The 16,462-nt window shown below is 43.7% G+C and overlaps 1 protein-coding gene across 1 annotated transcript in view; it reads right to left on the bottom strand.

Annotated features, from left to right (window-relative positions):
- Positions 1-16,462, bottom strand: part of DNAH17 (dynein axonemal heavy chain 17) — a 139,204-nt gene that overhangs the window by 42,452 nt on the left and 80,290 nt on the right. The window contains exons 48-53 of the mRNA XM_054975987.1: positions 14,434-14,536; positions 13,225-13,372; positions 11,132-11,223; positions 9,126-9,287; positions 7,485-7,649; positions 6,216-6,407 (exon numbers count right to left, since the gene is read on the bottom strand). Coding sequence (XP_054831962.1) covers positions 6,216-6,407; positions 7,485-7,649; positions 9,126-9,287; positions 11,132-11,223; positions 13,225-13,372; positions 14,434-14,536 — 862 coding nt within the window. The remainder of the gene's footprint in view (positions 1-6,215; positions 6,408-7,484; positions 7,650-9,125; positions 9,288-11,131; positions 11,224-13,224; positions 13,373-14,433; positions 14,537-16,462) is intronic.

Below are 16,462 nucleotides of genomic sequence, written 5' to 3'. Positions count from 1 at the left end.
AATAATTTGAAACTAAAAACACACAAAAGGTATAGTAAACAAAAGAAAGTGTATTATTAGTGTAGAAACCGTCTTACAGGATTACAGTAGGGTGGTCAACACATTTAGATATCAAGTTAAACTTCATAATTCTGAAAACATTAAACTCTTTAATTGTGTATTATCATCATGCATCTTATATTATAGACGTGAAAGTTGGGGATCTCATTTCCCCTTCCCCAGTATTTTCTCTTTCTCCCTCTGAGGCGGAGGACATCTTGGGTGATTCCCACTGCCCAATCAGGGAGGCAGGAATTAATTTTCTTCCTCTTCTTGTCTGGCGTGTGGGACACCCTCTCTTCAGTTCTGTTCCTGACTCCAGGGAGAGCAGTGCTTCAGCAGACTAGCTCTGCTGCCCTTTTCTCTCTCTCTCTCTCTCTTATTTACCTTTCTTCTTCCTCAAACCATTCTTTACCTTATTCAGTCCTTCTCCTCCCATTTCCTCTTCTTTTACTCCTCTTGCCAAAGAAAGAAGAGGACGATATGGTCTCTAGAGAGTCATCGGACTCTGAGGAAAACTTCATGGAGGAGAATATGGGCTGTTCCCACGGAGCCGTCCTACCGGCAGCGGGAACAAACCCAGCCGGCACCAGCATGCCTCTTAGGCTGCACAGTTCCTCGGCAAGGAAATGGCCATGGAAGAGACGCAGGCCTCTAAACGGCCCCCATCTTTCACAGAGGGAGCTTGTTAAAACAGCACGCCTCTGTCAGCCAGCTGAGAACACTTCTTTCCCTCCTTCTTTCCCCTGGCACCCTCCACCTGGGAAAACGATGTCCCAGTTGTGCTGTACGGGTGACTGGGTTGGGCCCAGCTGTGTGATGAGGAACCTGCAGTGACTTTTAGAAAGATCTGTCTGTCTGTTCATAGTTCCTCTGCCTGCGACAATAGAGAGCTGCTGCTGGAGTAGAAAATATTGGTTTTGACCATCTAATGGTCTGACTTAATACAAAGGAGTTTCATGTGCTCAGACCACATCCAAGAAGGTTAGAGAGGGGTCTCCTTCAGTGCTGAACTCCATTAGCTGAACGCTAATGTTGACCAGCATTGAATGAGTATGATGGGACTGAGTTCCTCTTGGCACAAAAATCTAACGTGCATGGAAGGAATAGTGAGGAATGCAGCACTGCTGGGCAGAACTTTGAGATGGGCTGGGGTTGGCCATAACACTGGCAGTCCTTTAAACAGCCCATGAGACAGAGCAACTTGCATTAAGGTGATGAGCAATATTATAACAAGTTATGTTGATTGTGCTGATATAGCTATTGAAAATAAATCCTAGTTCAATCCAAGTTATTATGAGCTTTGTGTCTTTATCAGAGGTGGGGTGCGGAAAAAGAAAGCTCTGTGCCTGACCAGTTGATACGTGTAGTTGTATCTGCCAAATGGACAAATGCAAACTTCTTTCTTGGATTCATTATCACAGTGACTCTTGGGACTGTCTTCCTAAATATCGTATGCCAGCATAGTTGTATGGAAGAAATACAAAGTGGAGTATTCCCTGATGATCACTAGGCGCCACTCTTGCTCTTCCCAAATGGACTGGCACCAAGGCAGGAGTTTCCCAAAAGGATCCCCTCTGTCTGTTGCTCACAACAGACGGAGGGAATGAGTATATGAACAAAATAGCATTACAGCTGCCACACATCCAAATTGTACGAAGCCGTGACTAGATGCAGCAGGGGTTTCCCTGAGGGAGTTCCACACCTGGCAACTACTCATATTAAACCACAAGGTATCGCAAACATATTATAGGATGGAAGGATTGAAATACAGCAGAATCGTGTTTATAAGAATCCTTCCAACACCAGCCTGTTTTTCTACAGATACACTCCTTACTTTGATCATATAAATAATTTATTTGAAAAATATGAGAAAGCCCGGGGAAGCACTTTGATTTTTTCCCCTAACCATAGCACCGAGGGCTGGTTCCTTTGTCATAATACTTTCCATATGTAAAAGTGATAGTATTGGACAGCATTAGGTGCTGATTCCTAGCCAAGAGTACCACATGTAGTGATGATAATATGTATACTGATGGTACATTCAGAACCCAATCAAGTCCAGGATTTTTTGCACACTGCAGTGAGAGTAGCATTTAAGTATTCACTGTGCAAAAATCCAAACCATGTTGAGTTCTGCACATCATCATCATTGACAAAAGGCTCTTATATTTATTTGTATTTATAGTCTGCCTTTCTCACCGAGACTCAAGGTATATTATACAGCCTAAGTTAGTGTAATGAATAGGATGTGCAGCCATCTAATAAACAACGTAACAGGACAGGGATTGCAGAGATCTGAAACAAGGCATAAGTATTACATATGACATGTTAAATAACGCAAGAAATGGTACTATGTAAGTATTCAGGGTCGGGGACAGAGGGTAGCGCTCGGGGGAGATCAATCGCCCCGTCACCCTTTGGTGTGCGGGGTTCCCCAAGGGGCGATACTCTCCCCGATGTTATTTAACATCTATATGTGCCCCCTCGCCCAGTTGGTGCGGAGGTTTGGGCTGGGTTGTCATCAATACGCGGATGACACCCAACTTTTTCTGTTGATGGACGGCCGGCCAGACACGGCCCCAGACAATCTGGCCAGAGCTTTGGAGGCTGTGATGGCATGGTTGAAACAGAGCAGGCTGAAATTGAACCCAGTGAAGACGGAGGTCCTGCAGCTGGGACGGGGGCTGCCAGATGTTGGGATCCAGCTCCCTGCCCTGGATGGGACACCACCGGCAACTTTGCCAGTGGTAAAGAGTCTGGGTGTGCTCCTGGATGCCTCCCTATCGATGGAGGCCCAGGTCACGGCGGTTGCCAAGTCTGCATTTTTCCATCTTCGTCAGATCAGGCAACTTGCCCCCTACCTGACGCCCCAGGACCTGGCTACAGTGATCCATGCAACGGTCACCTCCAGGCTAGATTACTGTAACTCACTCTACGCTGGGCTACCCCTGGGCCTGATCCGGAAACTACACCTGGTCCAGAATGCGGCGGCACAGGTCCTGACTGGTATACCTTACCAGTCACACATCACACCTGTCCTGCGCCAGCTGCACTGGCTTCCAGTTGAATTCCGAATCAGGTTCAAAGTGTTGGTTCTTACCTTTAAAGCCCTGAGTGGGTTGGGACCGGCATATCTTCGGGACCGCCTCTCCCTGTACGTTCCCCGGAGATCGCTCCGATCAGCGAATAAATATTTACCTGTGGTCCCCGGCCCTAAGGAAGCCCGCCTCGCTTCAACCAGGGCCACGGCCTTTTCAGTCCTGGCCCCAGCCTGGTGGAACGCTCTGTCAATGGAAACCCGGGCCCAGCGGGACATATTATCGTTCCGCCGGGCCTGTAAGACAGAGCTGTTCCGCCAGGCGTTTGGTGATTGAAGGGGGCGGTGCCATGTCGGCCTCCCACCTTTGGGGTGGGGAAGGTTCTCCCCACCACTGCACCTTGTTAGTTTGTTTTATTATTTGTATATTGATTTTAGTTTTTGTTTTTATCAATTTTAACTGTTCACCGCCCAGAGCCCCTGGGGATGGGCGGTATATAAATTGAATAAATAAATAAATAAATAAATAAAATATTCACATCTGGAAGTCAACACCTTTAAAAAGCAAATCTAAAAACCTGAAATCCTTTCCTAATCCTTTAAGTTTATAAAATCATGCCCAGGAGAAATGGGATAGGGAGAATTTTTCCTCCCTCTGTCATAATACTAGAACTTGGAGGCACCTCATAAAGTTGATGAATCAATGGGAAGATTTATGGATTAAAGATCTTAAATTTACAGATTGTCAGTTGTTATGAGAGAACTGATATAAAATGTTTTTTAGATGGTATGCTAATCCCAAAGACACCGCAAGGATTAGAATGGAGTGGACTATAGTGGACAGTAGGAAATGTTAATGCATAGATGCAACATTTTATCATATATGGTAGACATATAAGGAAGCATGAAGATACTGGATAAAGATAAAGATGAAGAGATGCAGAAGATTTTCAAGCTCACATTTGAGCTAAACCCAAGAAATACGTTACTAAACATCTTACCGAATAATACAAAAGAGCAGGGAGATCTTTTCCGGTACCTAGTGACAGCTACAAGAGTAATTATATGTAGCGAAAAGGAAAACAGATTTGTGCCCAGCCCGTGCCAGAGTGGATAGACAAGATGTATGAATAAGCATCAATGGCCAAATTAACCTCCTATGTGCACAGAAGACCAACAGCAGAATTTTGGAAAAAATGGAAAGATTTCTTTGATTACTTAGGTTAAGACTAAGATAAATTAAGGTAATTATGCTACAAAGATAAAACACAGGAAAAATGACTGATTAAAAATTATTGATGTTAGAGTTTGAGCAAAAGCAGCTAAGAAGAGAGGATGAGAATGATATAATTCAGCTGTGCTGTTATACTTTCTGAATATATCTATTAGCTTATATTAAATTCAAATGAAGTGCTTGTGTAAGTTTCTATGCACTTTCTATTGTTATGGCTTTTCTTTTAAAATAAAATCTTTACTTTGGAAAAAAACCAAAGTTGATAGGCAAAAGATTCAGGACAGACAAAAGGCAGTACTTCACTCAATGAGTAATTAAATTGTGGAATTCACTGCTGATGGATATAATGATGGCAGCTATTAGCATGGAAGGCTCTAAAAGCATATTAGACAGATTCAATGAGGAAAGGTCCATCAATAAGGCTACACAACTAGCCATGCAACTTAAGAGAGAGCAAACTTCTGAATGCCAGAGCTAGGAAGCAGCACCTGAGGAAGGCTTTTGGACTTTATGCTCTGGTTGTTGGCCTCTGCAGGGCAACCAGTTGGCTGCTGTGTGAAACAAGATGCTGGAGTAGATGGGACACTCGTGGTCTGACCCAGCAGGGCACCTCTTATGCCCTTATGGTTTTGTTGGACTAGGCTCTCCTTCAATTATTGGTCCCCAGTCTAATCGAGATTTCTCTCAGAATGTCTCAGAAAGCATACGACGTCATGATCCCGGCAAGATCATTGACCAGGTTGTCATATAGCGGAATCCACTCTGATGGAGTGGCCTCTAATGCACCCATAAACTGGTCTAAGGTGTTAGGGATGAGTAGATTAGCAGTAATTTCTGCTGCCCTCTGTTACCACTTGACCCTGGGGAGCTTAGATAACGCACTACCACCATTCTCACTCCCGCGAACGCTCCCAGGAGCAATATCAGAACTGCCTAACACCAGGGTCAACGGAAAGTGCTCACTTTCAGTACGATCTGATATTGCAAAGGCTTTCATCGTATCCCTCAGGGCCGGTGAGATTAACATGTAGTCCACCACACTGCAACCCCTAGATGAGGCGAACGTAAATTCTCCTGGAGAGTCATAAGGAAGCAATCCATTCAAGATGACAAGATTAAACCTTAAACAAAATTGGGCCAGATAAACACCAGCCTCATTAACTGTTTGATCTTTAGAAAGTCTCGGTTCAAAGAAACGGGTGAGCATATCAGTCTCGAGGTCCAGCCCCAACTTTCCAGCCATCTCTGCATTATTCTGACATGTCTCAGAAAGCTATGTGGGGGTTTAACAGCTTTAAATTAAACAGAATGAAACCATTTTTCCTACTGTATGATCCAACATTACTGATAACTAGCAATAGAGCCCGTGCAGGGTGGGGGACACACCCCAGCACTGCACCTCAGTCCCTGCTGGCTCCATGGCCCTGCAGCCGCCGTGGAGGTGGTGGGAAGGCTGCATGGGGGGGGGCTTTCCCATGCCGTGCCTCCCTGCCAGCTCTGCAGGCAGGCCTCTGAGGGGCTGCAGAGGCAGCAGAGAGGCACAGTGCAGCTCCCCCGTGCTGCACCTCTGGTTCCATGGCCCCTCAGAGGCCTGCTGCTGGCAACTCTCCTTTTATCCTGGCACAGGTGCACACAGGGCCCTCAATGAGCCTGCGCCAGGAAAAGAGGAATATGGCTCACCTTTTATGTTTAAGAATGTTTTCTCTTTACTGGTTTCTGTCTATTGGTTATTGGTGTATCCAGTTACTATATGCCCAGATCATGACGACCTCAAAAAGGGCACATCTGCATAACAGGCAAGATGGCTTCATATTGGGTACTGAGCATCAGTAAATGTTCCTTTCCTTCTGCGTTTTAATAATGTGCTGGGATATCCCTGGAGAAAACCACTTGGCTTCTTACCTTGAGGTCTGGAATTCCATAGCCTTTTTTCAGTGTAATCTGAAACACATCCAAGGAACTGATATAGGCTGCTAGTCGGGACAGACTCTGCTTGCCGCTGCCTCCTACCCCCACTAACAAGGCATTTCCTCTAGGAGACTCTAAGATGCGATTGATTCTGCAGACGTGAGCTACAGCATCCTCGAAAAGCACCTGCAATCAGCAAGGAAATCTTGTTAATATCACAAACTATAACAAATTGTACAAAAAATTCCCAGCCCAAAGTTATGACTATACAAACCAATTTGGGTGTGAACTTTACTAACAAATTCTGTGAGTAGTTTGTTCAATCCCCATCCAGTCATGTGTCCTGTCTTGATTAATGCTCCAGAGAATTTAGGACAAAAGGTAGTACTTCTCAGAAATAGGCCCTAACCATAGCATAACACCTCTATAGTTGCTTGGACAAATGTTTCTTAATGCCCTTAAACCTGGCCATTGTCTTCACCTCTCATCTCCATCATTACTGGGCCTTTGCAATTTAAAACATTTTAATTCCATGTATGTATTAATGTATTATCATATGTATTATATTGCACCTTCTGTATTCCACCTTCTTTTACAAGAGACTACTTTGCCTTGGCACCTAAACTCCAGTAAGGAAGGATGGAGATGAATTTCCTATAGGAGAACAATCTTCACCAATCATTCCCCAATTCTGTCTAGAAACTTCATTTCTGCTCTCCCGTCCTGTCCCTATACGTGTTCAACTCTGCTCATTTTGCAAGGATTCTGTAAGGTTGCCTTCCTAAGACAAATGTTAGATATTTGCATAGTCCAATAGAGTGTCTATAGGAATATACACCGAGTTGCCAATTCTTGGTTTGGAAATTGCTGGAGATTTCAAGGTGGATCCAGGGGAAAGCAGGGTTTGAGAAGGGGAGGGACCTCAGCAGGGTTTTATGCTATACAGCCCACTCTACAAAGCATCTGGAGATCAGTTGTAATTAAGGAGATCTCCAGGTGCCACCTGGAGGTTGGCAACCTGAGATGTCCAACAGTGTATGTTGGATAACATAGCCCAGTAAATATAAGATAAATGTATTCTGCATGGGAATGGCAAAAGATAAATATATGGGAAGTAGAAGCATTAACAAGAAAGGAATTGGTGCAGGTAGACGCCAAATAAAAAGGTGGACAAAATCTAGACATTGCCTGTGTGTATTAAGGAGAACCATTTCAGAGACCAGTATCAACCTCCTTCTAGCCTTCAATTCCAGTTCCACTCACCAAATTCATTACTGCATTGACCTCATTGTAGCTGTCCAGGGCTTCCACAAGCAGTTTATTCAGACTTTGCCAGCTGGCAACAGGCAAATACTTTGGTTCCCCAATGCCCTGAGCAAAGTGGCAATAAATATTCGGCTTGGCAAAGACAACATTGTCACCTAGATCCTGCAGAAAACACAAACATCGCCTTTCATCTTCATTTCATTTTAATGATGGCAAACTTTTCGGTTAGGCGTGTGGGGTCGGTGGGCACAGGAGCCAGAAATCGTCGTTCTCTGTGTTTTCTTTCTACCTTGCATGCAGCTGTCAGAACCGTATTCAGAATGGTATTTGTGAGCCAGCTGTTACCTTTGGAGGGCAAATTGTTTCAAGAGAACTTGGAAAGAGATGAGAATGAGGTTATGGGAGTTGTGCTCGCTGATCTATTTAGCCATAAAACACCATGAATTATTCCATTTTAGAGATTAATTGTGTATCTCTGTGGTTTTGTGCATGTTTCCAAATCAAATACATGGATGACTGGGTTGGAGGTAGAACGGGCCAGGTGTTATAGGGGCCAGTCAAGTCACCACATTAGGAGGCTTGATTGTTTTCTTGCTGGCACTTTTATTTATTAATCTTGCTCTGTGTTCAAAAAGTATCCAGTTAAAAATGTTCTCTCACTCCCCATACTTGTTTCATGATTGCTCATCCAGCAAAATAAAACAGTTTGCTTTACTTTATCTGGGGTCTCAAACCTCAAGCTTGACTGGTCACTTGGCAATGCCCTCACCAGTAGAGGGGTGCTGCTGGAAGGGTGAAGCAAGGGCAGGTACTCTGGGCCCTCCCTTGTTGAACTCCCAAACCAGAGTGGTGGCAGCCAGTCAGACCCTTGCCTGGTCCAAGACTGAAGGGGCAGGAGGGAAAGGAGTGTGTTTAAGGGACTAGAGGGTTCCTGGGAGGGGATGTCTATATTAGACAAGCCCGCCCCCCAGCCTTCCTGACCCATTACCTGAATCTTTTATTAAACCTTTTAAAAAACTCTTTAAGATTTTCATGTCCCAAGCCTCGCTGCATGTTTAGGTAGCATTCCCCTCATGTATGAGGTGTTGCCCAGACAATTAGAAAGGGTGTCATTACCTGGGCCTCCCCAAGTTTCAGGGAAATCCCAAAACTAGGTTGCTGATAGCAAGTAGCTGATTTGCTCTGAGAGTTAACAGGGACAGGTGGAAGACAGGAGTGAGAAAAAAGGTGCAGGGAGTGAAGATTTGTCTGATTCCTGGGAAGAAAGGGTGCCTCGGTAGGATCCTCTTGTTTCCATGACAACAAGTAACCATGGCCGTTTTTCACACAGCCACGTGCCCAGAAGATCGTGTGAAACTCATGGCATAAAAAAACGTCTTCCTAGCACAATTTCCCAGCACGATCTTGTTTAATGGCCCTTTTTCTGATGTCATCGGGCCATTAAAGGGGATTGTGCCGGGAGATTGTGCTAGGAAGACGCTTCATGCTGTGAGTTTGTGTGATCTCCCAGGGTGCATGTGAAAATGGCGCATATTTCTTCTGCTACTATAGATATGACTTCCAGCTGCATCTAACTTTACTCTTGAATAAACAGTATACTCCAAAGAAAGGTGAGGGGTGGGGGGAGGCCTACTTCACCTCAAAGAATTTCTTGCATGTAGCTATCATGACCCGGCCAAAGCTCTCTTGATCTTTTTCTTCCACAAGTTTGTCACAATAAACTCTCTCAGCTTCATGCAACCATAGCCGGACCAGGTCTACTGGCACTCTGAGGCACTCATGTGTGGAGAACAGCAGGCCCTGCCCAAAGACAGACGGTTTAGTACTGGTTGTCAGTGGGTTTTCTGACAGCATTCAAAAATGGAACCCATTCACTGTTCATTGAATCATCCACCACTGTTCATTCCCCAGAGCACTCCACAAGCAAATACAGGATTGGCTGAAAGGTACAAGGAACCATCTTGCTTATTTTCACCACCCTTACAGGGTTATCTTCTGTCCAATGCTTTAACACTATGTTATCTGTAAGGTTTTCTTTTGAAGCTGTGATTCATATCAAGTGTTTATCTATAGGACTTTGCAAAAGCAGACCCCTCAAAATCTAGAGAGGTATTGAGAAGGGGCAGTCTGCCCTCATGATTAGTTTTACATTAGCCTAGCCCTGTATGAGCCACGTCAGGGTAAAAGAGACATCTAGGAATTGAAAGTCTACCCAGGGAAGTGACGAGGCATTTTGCAGCCTCTTGCTTGAAGTCGCTGCTACAATTGATAACTCTCCCAGCAGAAACCCGATTTCCAATGCCAGTTTTGCTGTCAGAGGGGGTTGTCAAATCTCAGCTGGGAAATTCCTGGAGATTCTTGCAACAGAGTTTGAGGTGAGGAGAGAACTCAGCAGAAATGTGAAGCCATAGACATGTGAAGCCATAAAGCTGCCATAGTCTCCATTGTCATAGTCTCCCAGTAGTCTGGAGATAATTTGTAATTCTGGGTTCCACCAAGTGGAACCCTACTGGAAGGGGAAGAAATAAATGGCATAACCTAATTCCTAGGGTAGAGTGTAGTTTGCTAAAGTCTTAACACGGGGACCCCGTTATGTAATTCTTTATTATCACTGCTATCACTGGAACCAGAAATGAAATTTCTGAACTTTGTTCTGTGCTATTCACAATACTGATTGCTGGCAACTTGGCCACCCCCAACCCCCTGCCAATGATGTTCCTGCAAACCAATGAACTACCTCACACTATGCTGCTAGATTGAAGGCACCATGCGAGAAGTCATTTTTCATTTGCTTGTCATAAAACCGGGTTGCGCAACTATGGTTAATAGAAAAGGGGAAATGGTTTCACTGGGAAAAAAAATCAAAGCAAGGTGGGAAAACAAGGTAGTGTCTTTTTATTTTTAAGAAAGCCAGTTGTTCCTCTGGGCCCTTGAACCTATAGCATTCCATGGGTGTTAATAGATTACATTTCCTTCTGCCTGAACAAATCACCCCAGGAGATGTCAGACTGTATAAATTAACAACAGCAACAAGAAGAGTCATGCTGAATCATGGGAAGGAGAACGAGGATGTCTAACGGGAAGACGGGAAGAGAGGCAGGGGAGGGCCAACTCATATAAACATTAATAGCCAGGAGCTCCGTGGACGTGACTGATGAGCTGACATACCAGGATGTGGTGTAGTGGCAGGTATTTAGACCCTCAAAGCATCACAAAAAGTTGCTGTCAACTAGGGGGAAAAAAACTTGCTGCAATGTACACCTGCGGGGCTTTTATTCAAACTTTCTGAGCAAGTGAGGGAGTCATAGCAATAGTAAGATGGGCCATGTCCCAGTGAGGCAGCCTCTGTGCCTCAGTCATGCAGGAGTCCTTCTTGTGTGCAAACAGCCCCAGTGGGTGCCGTATGGACTGTCAACCTTCAGTCTGACTATCACTAGCTTCTCCTCCAGAAAGGAGGAGAAGAAATTATTGAGAAGAAATTATTTTCCCTTGGTTCCAGTTTCCTAGGCTAGCTATGCTCTAGACCCAACAGTCTAGTCCAGCCAATAGCAATGTTTTGCCTGGACTTTATTTTCATTCAAAGGGATGGGGAAAGAGACACTCACTAGGAGACAAGCTAAAATAACTGGAAAGAAATCGTGTACCTGGAAGATGTTAGAGAGGTCCCGGAGGTTGAATACGTAGTGAAACTTTATGGCCGTAGGAAGAAAGGTTGATGAAATTTTCTGATGCAAGGCTGTTGTGAAGAAAGATAGCATTTATACATTAAAAAATAAGTCATTGGGTTTGGTAGCGGGAAAATGGAATATTTAAGCCTGAATTAGCAAATAAGGATGTATCCACCTATTTTTGCAATGATACAATTTTTACAAAGCAAAATTGAGAGGTTTAACTATTGCCATATTGTTTCTTGCATGTTTATGACTTGGAGAAATGTGCATTTGCATTCATATTTCAAGTTTGCTTTGTCTGTAAGCAGTATTCTTCTTCTATCAGATGGCAGAGGGCGGGAATGTTCTTTATTTGTAATATAGATCCAGAGGAGTTAGCCATGTTAGTCTGTAGTAGCAAAAATAGAAAAGAGCCCAGTAGCACTTTTAAGACTAACCAACTTTACTGTAGCACAAGCTTTCAAGAATCACTTATGCTTGATTCTCGAAAGCTTATGCTACAGTAAAGTTGGTTAGTCTTAAAGGTGCTACTGGACTCTCTTCTTTATTAGTAAATAATCATAAGGTTAAAACAATTTTCCATAAATATGGCTGTTTTTTTAAAAATTAAGAATATTGGGTAGATGGATTATCTTGCAGAAATGGAATTGTGCATGGAAGAGGATAAAGGACTGCCTGCTCTCACGTAAACCTACCCCACCATTCTGGTCATCTTCAGAGGCCCTACTTTGGGTTTCTCTGCCATCTGAGCAAGATGGATGGCAACCTAAGACAGGGCCTTCTCAGTTGTAGCGCTGAAACTTCGGAACTCCCTCTCCAGGGACATGCCTCTGTGTCCCTCTGTCATTGTCTTCCACCAGTGGATCAAGACTTTTTTGATTTGTTTGGCATTCCCTCACTAACTCTCCCCTATTTGTGTGTTCTGATGTGTTCATATTTTTGCGCGTGTTTATATTATGTTTTGTTTTAAATATTTTATACATATGTTTGTATTTTAAATGTGTTTTAATGTCTCAAGTGTTTTATTTTAATATTTGTTGCCTGGGGACCCTGAATTGGGTGGAAAGGTGGCATAGAAATTGTGTAAAGAAAGAAAGCGACATTCCATTAGGCTGGTATCCTGAAACAATAATCCCTGTCCACGAAAATGGAAATCTAGACTAGTTCAGCCTGGCATTCCTGCTAACTGTGCCAAGGAATTATGTTCAAGATGAAGCATGTTTTGAGAAAACTATGCCGTCTGCCCACTTCTTCATAGGAAAGATAAAAACCCTGCTGTTGTTTTTATGACTCCTTATCCAGGGAATGGAAGAACTATGAGTCAACATTCGTCTAGGAGGCTTGACTCACTTTCATGTCACACCAGCCTTCCATTCTCCTCTTGAACATTTAAACAAATTTGAGAAAGCCGCAAGGGTTATCCAAGGATAACACATAGAATATACAATCTATCTTTTAAAAACACAGCAGACCAAACTAGAGTTCTTTGCATTTGTCAGTCAAGAACAGTATTAACTTTTTCACTTCAGCATCATGCAGATGGCAAAGAATAGGTTGGATCCCATGATTCACTGGTGCTTCCCTGCCTTCCCTGACCTGGGAAGGTTTATTTCTGGGTTCAAGGGACTTGCATGAATGAATAGCCATGGAGACTGGGCAGCTACAGTGAGGAAGAGGAGGGGCAAAATAACTCCAATTTTCCTGTTCTGTTAGCAGAGCTCCACTTGTGCAAGAGGCAGAAAAGGCAATCTCACTCTCTTTCCCCCCCACACTGCATCTGCACAAACCACACAGCTATTTGCCCATGTGGGGCCCTTGAACCCAGGGATAAACTTTCCCAGGGCGAGAAAGAGATCTGGGGGGAAAGGAAAGGCATGGGCGATCCCATCGTTACGGCTTTCTCAGAGTCAGAAATGGCTCCAGGATTGAGAAGGTGAGGAAGATCCTGGACAGCCAATGTCTTCTGCTGGCAGTTTATGGGATCCAACCCACTGGAAAGATACAGAGAAATGAAAAAGTAACACAACAACTAGAGACTGTGTTTTGCCAAGTCTTGTACTACTTACCCAGAGCTGCTGAAACAAGCTGAGAATTAATCTTTTGGACGACCATTGGGACATTCCGGAGAGCCAAGTGCTGAGCTAGGATGGTGCTATAGATGGTCATAAGGGCTTCTTGTCCTGGAAAACTCACAGCAAACACGCAAAAGTGTCGCTGCAATCAAAGAAATCCACAAGGATCATTGGTCTGTGACTGAATCAGATTAATATAAATACACATTACATATCTCAAAATGAACCCAGATACCCATGTTAGAGGGCAGTTTATGGATGGAATATCATAAATGCCCCTCATAAGTCCAAGGCACTGCCAGGTCCAGAGTGGATGCCAGCTGGGCAGGTGCCTGGAAAACTACCAGAACATGAATCAGAGGCGGCTGACTGACTGACGGCCCCTCCATGACCCAGAGAGATGCAGAGATAATGTTTCTCCTAAGCAAACCCTTGCTAATCCCATCAATGCCCTGCTACACTTCCCTTCACCCACCTATCCTAATTAAAGCTATTCAGCAAACCTGGTAGCTTTCCCATCCAGTGTTTACCAGGTAATCAACCAATATTTTCACCTATAGTCTATCCCAGACAGTCATTTCAAGCCTCTCCCAACTTACTGTTCTATCTTCGGACAGACTATTAAGTCATTGTTTTGGGGAGCAAGATGTCAGCTTGCCCTGGGAGCATTTCACCATATAACTGGGCTACCCAGCCATGTGCTCTGTGTGTGTGTGTTATGGATCCGTCCATGCCCCCCTCAAATCCATTTGGGTTTCTTCTCTTCTCCTCACCATGAAACGCTGGTCATTTTCGCCTCCGCAGACCCCTGCTATCTTCGAGACTGGTGATTATCACCCATCCTGAAACTGCTTTCTCCTACTTTCCTCCCTGACTTTCTCAGTTAGCCTTGTATGTGTGCTGTGTGTGATTTTCTGCATGTTTACCTTTTATTTCTCTTTAATAAAAAAAAACTTTTCCAGTTGAACATCTGCCTAATTTATTTGAGAGTTCTCTAATGGAATAATCCCTATAAACATTGATGGAGATTCCTAGTTACCCTCTCTCATTTGCCTCCTTAATGCTAATTCCCCCAACTAATTAAGGAGACCTCCTATTTCAGTAACACCTCCTCCATTTGGGAACAGAAGCCCAAATTAAAAAGCGATGTCTGCTACTGAAATAACAAATGGCAAACTCTTGTAACAGATCTCTGATGCATACCTGTAGTCTGGAGTCAATGGTAAAAGACCCAGAAGTTGGGTTCATACAGGCAACATACTGGCAGTTGTGAATATCCTTTAATGTTAGCTTGATTCTGTCATACCTGATATAAAAAAGCAGGATAATTTTGATACAGAATTATTGCTCATATATTTACAAACAGGACAAAATTAAGAAAACAGAGTTGCACTTGCTGTAATCGTTCATTGAGGTCTTCTGTGAAGGTACACATTTGGAACTGTGCTCACACCGGCTGGCTGTTCGGAACCCATTTAAATAGCTTTTAGAGCATGTGCAGAGAGCTGGCTTCCCACCCGAAGAGTCAAGTGATCCAAGGAGGTGGTGCCTCCTCTTTCCCTCAGTCCTCCTGAGACACCACAGGCCCTCTGAGAAATCCAATATGAGAGCTCACAGCAGGGCTCAAGGGAAAGAATGAGGGCCTGCACAGAAGACCTCGATGAACAACAGTTACAGGCAAGTGCAACCCTGTTTTCATCATCGGTCTTCAGTGCAGTCCCACAATAGGAGTATAGCAAGCTATTCACGGATGGAGATAGGGCGATGCTTTCACGGGAAGAGAGAATGTAGTACAACTTGACTCACTGCTGCTTCTTTTGTCGCAGTCACATCCAGGGAGTAATTGTCTTATGAAGGTGTCAGCTGAAGACCAAGTCACAGCCTGGCAGATGTCTGCCAGAGGAACACCTCACAATAATGCAGCAGAAGCAGCTTGAGCTCTGGTGGTGTGTGCTTGCAAATCAAATGGACATGGCAGCCAGGCATGTTCGTAACACAGTTTAATAGCAGACAGACACTACTGCTATTAAAAGATGCTGCTTTGCCCTTGTTAGGTCCAGAACATCAGACATACAACTGAACATCTTGAAAAGACCTTGTTCTGTCTAAATAAAACAAAGTTGCTCTCCTCATATCTAGAGTGTGTAATGTTTGTTCCACTGGTGATTTTGCATAGAACTCTGGAGCAGAAATAATGGGCGGAAAGCATAGGAAAGGGCTCCCCTCCCCTCACCCAGGCACTTGGAAAGCATCCCATACTGACTCTACATTCCTCCCTCTGTCCCTGCCCAGAGCGGAAAATAGGTGCCTTGGCATTTGCCTTTGTGGCAAATAGGTCTATGTCCGGAAAATCCCACTGGGTAAACACTGGAATGACGTACTGGTCTTCAATGGATCACTCATAGTGAGATGAACCCAGTCTGCTCAGAAGACCTGTTTTTGAGTTCACAGAACCCACAATGTGAAAGACATGTAGACTGACACCATGCACGACTGCCCACTTCCAGGTCTGTAGGGTCTCCATGCATAAGACCTATAAAGCTGAACCACTCTGCTTGTGGATGTAAACATTGCTGTTATACCGTCTGTTAATATTTAGATGCATCTCAAGAGATGCCTCTTCTGAAGTGTCAGAGTGGATAGACAAGGTCCATGAATATGTCTCAGTGGCCAAATTAACTGCTTATGTACATAATAGACCAATAGCTGTATTTTGGGGGAAATGTAGGGATCGCTTTAAATACTTAGGCCAGAACTATTATTAAATAAGGTAACTTAGCATAAAGATAAAAGGATGATACACAAGGAATGATTAGTAAAATAGTTGATATTAAATTTTCTATAAGTAACTAAGGAGAGGGAAGGAGATTTATCACATAACTAAGTTTTGTTATTAAAATTCCTTTTATTATATTTTTAATAGTTTAACCCAGTCTTAAATGTAGTGCTTTTGTAAGCTACAAATTAAGATCAGATGTACTATTTGTATAAGTTAGTATAAGTCTCAAATGAATTTCAACTACTGCCTGTATAAGCTATATTATGCATTTTATATTGTATATTCTATCTTCTTTTTAAATAAAAATTTCTATTCATGGGAAAAAAATTAGATGCGTCTATGGGAGACCACCTGAGAGGGAGGCAAGATCATAAAGTATGGCATGTAACTTACGTACATTGATCTGCAGATGTCTTTCTGCAGACAGCCATGTACCATGAATGGAAGTGCCCC

The sequence above is a fragment of the Eublepharis macularius genome, chromosome 4, assembly GCF_028583425.1.
Source record: "Eublepharis macularius isolate TG4126 chromosome 4, MPM_Emac_v1.0, whole genome shotgun sequence".
Classification (NCBI taxonomy): domain Eukaryota; kingdom Metazoa; phylum Chordata; class Lepidosauria; order Squamata; family Eublepharidae; genus Eublepharis; species Eublepharis macularius.
The sequence above is the reverse complement of the archived record's forward strand: the minus strand, read 5'-3'. Positions and strand labels throughout refer to the sequence as shown.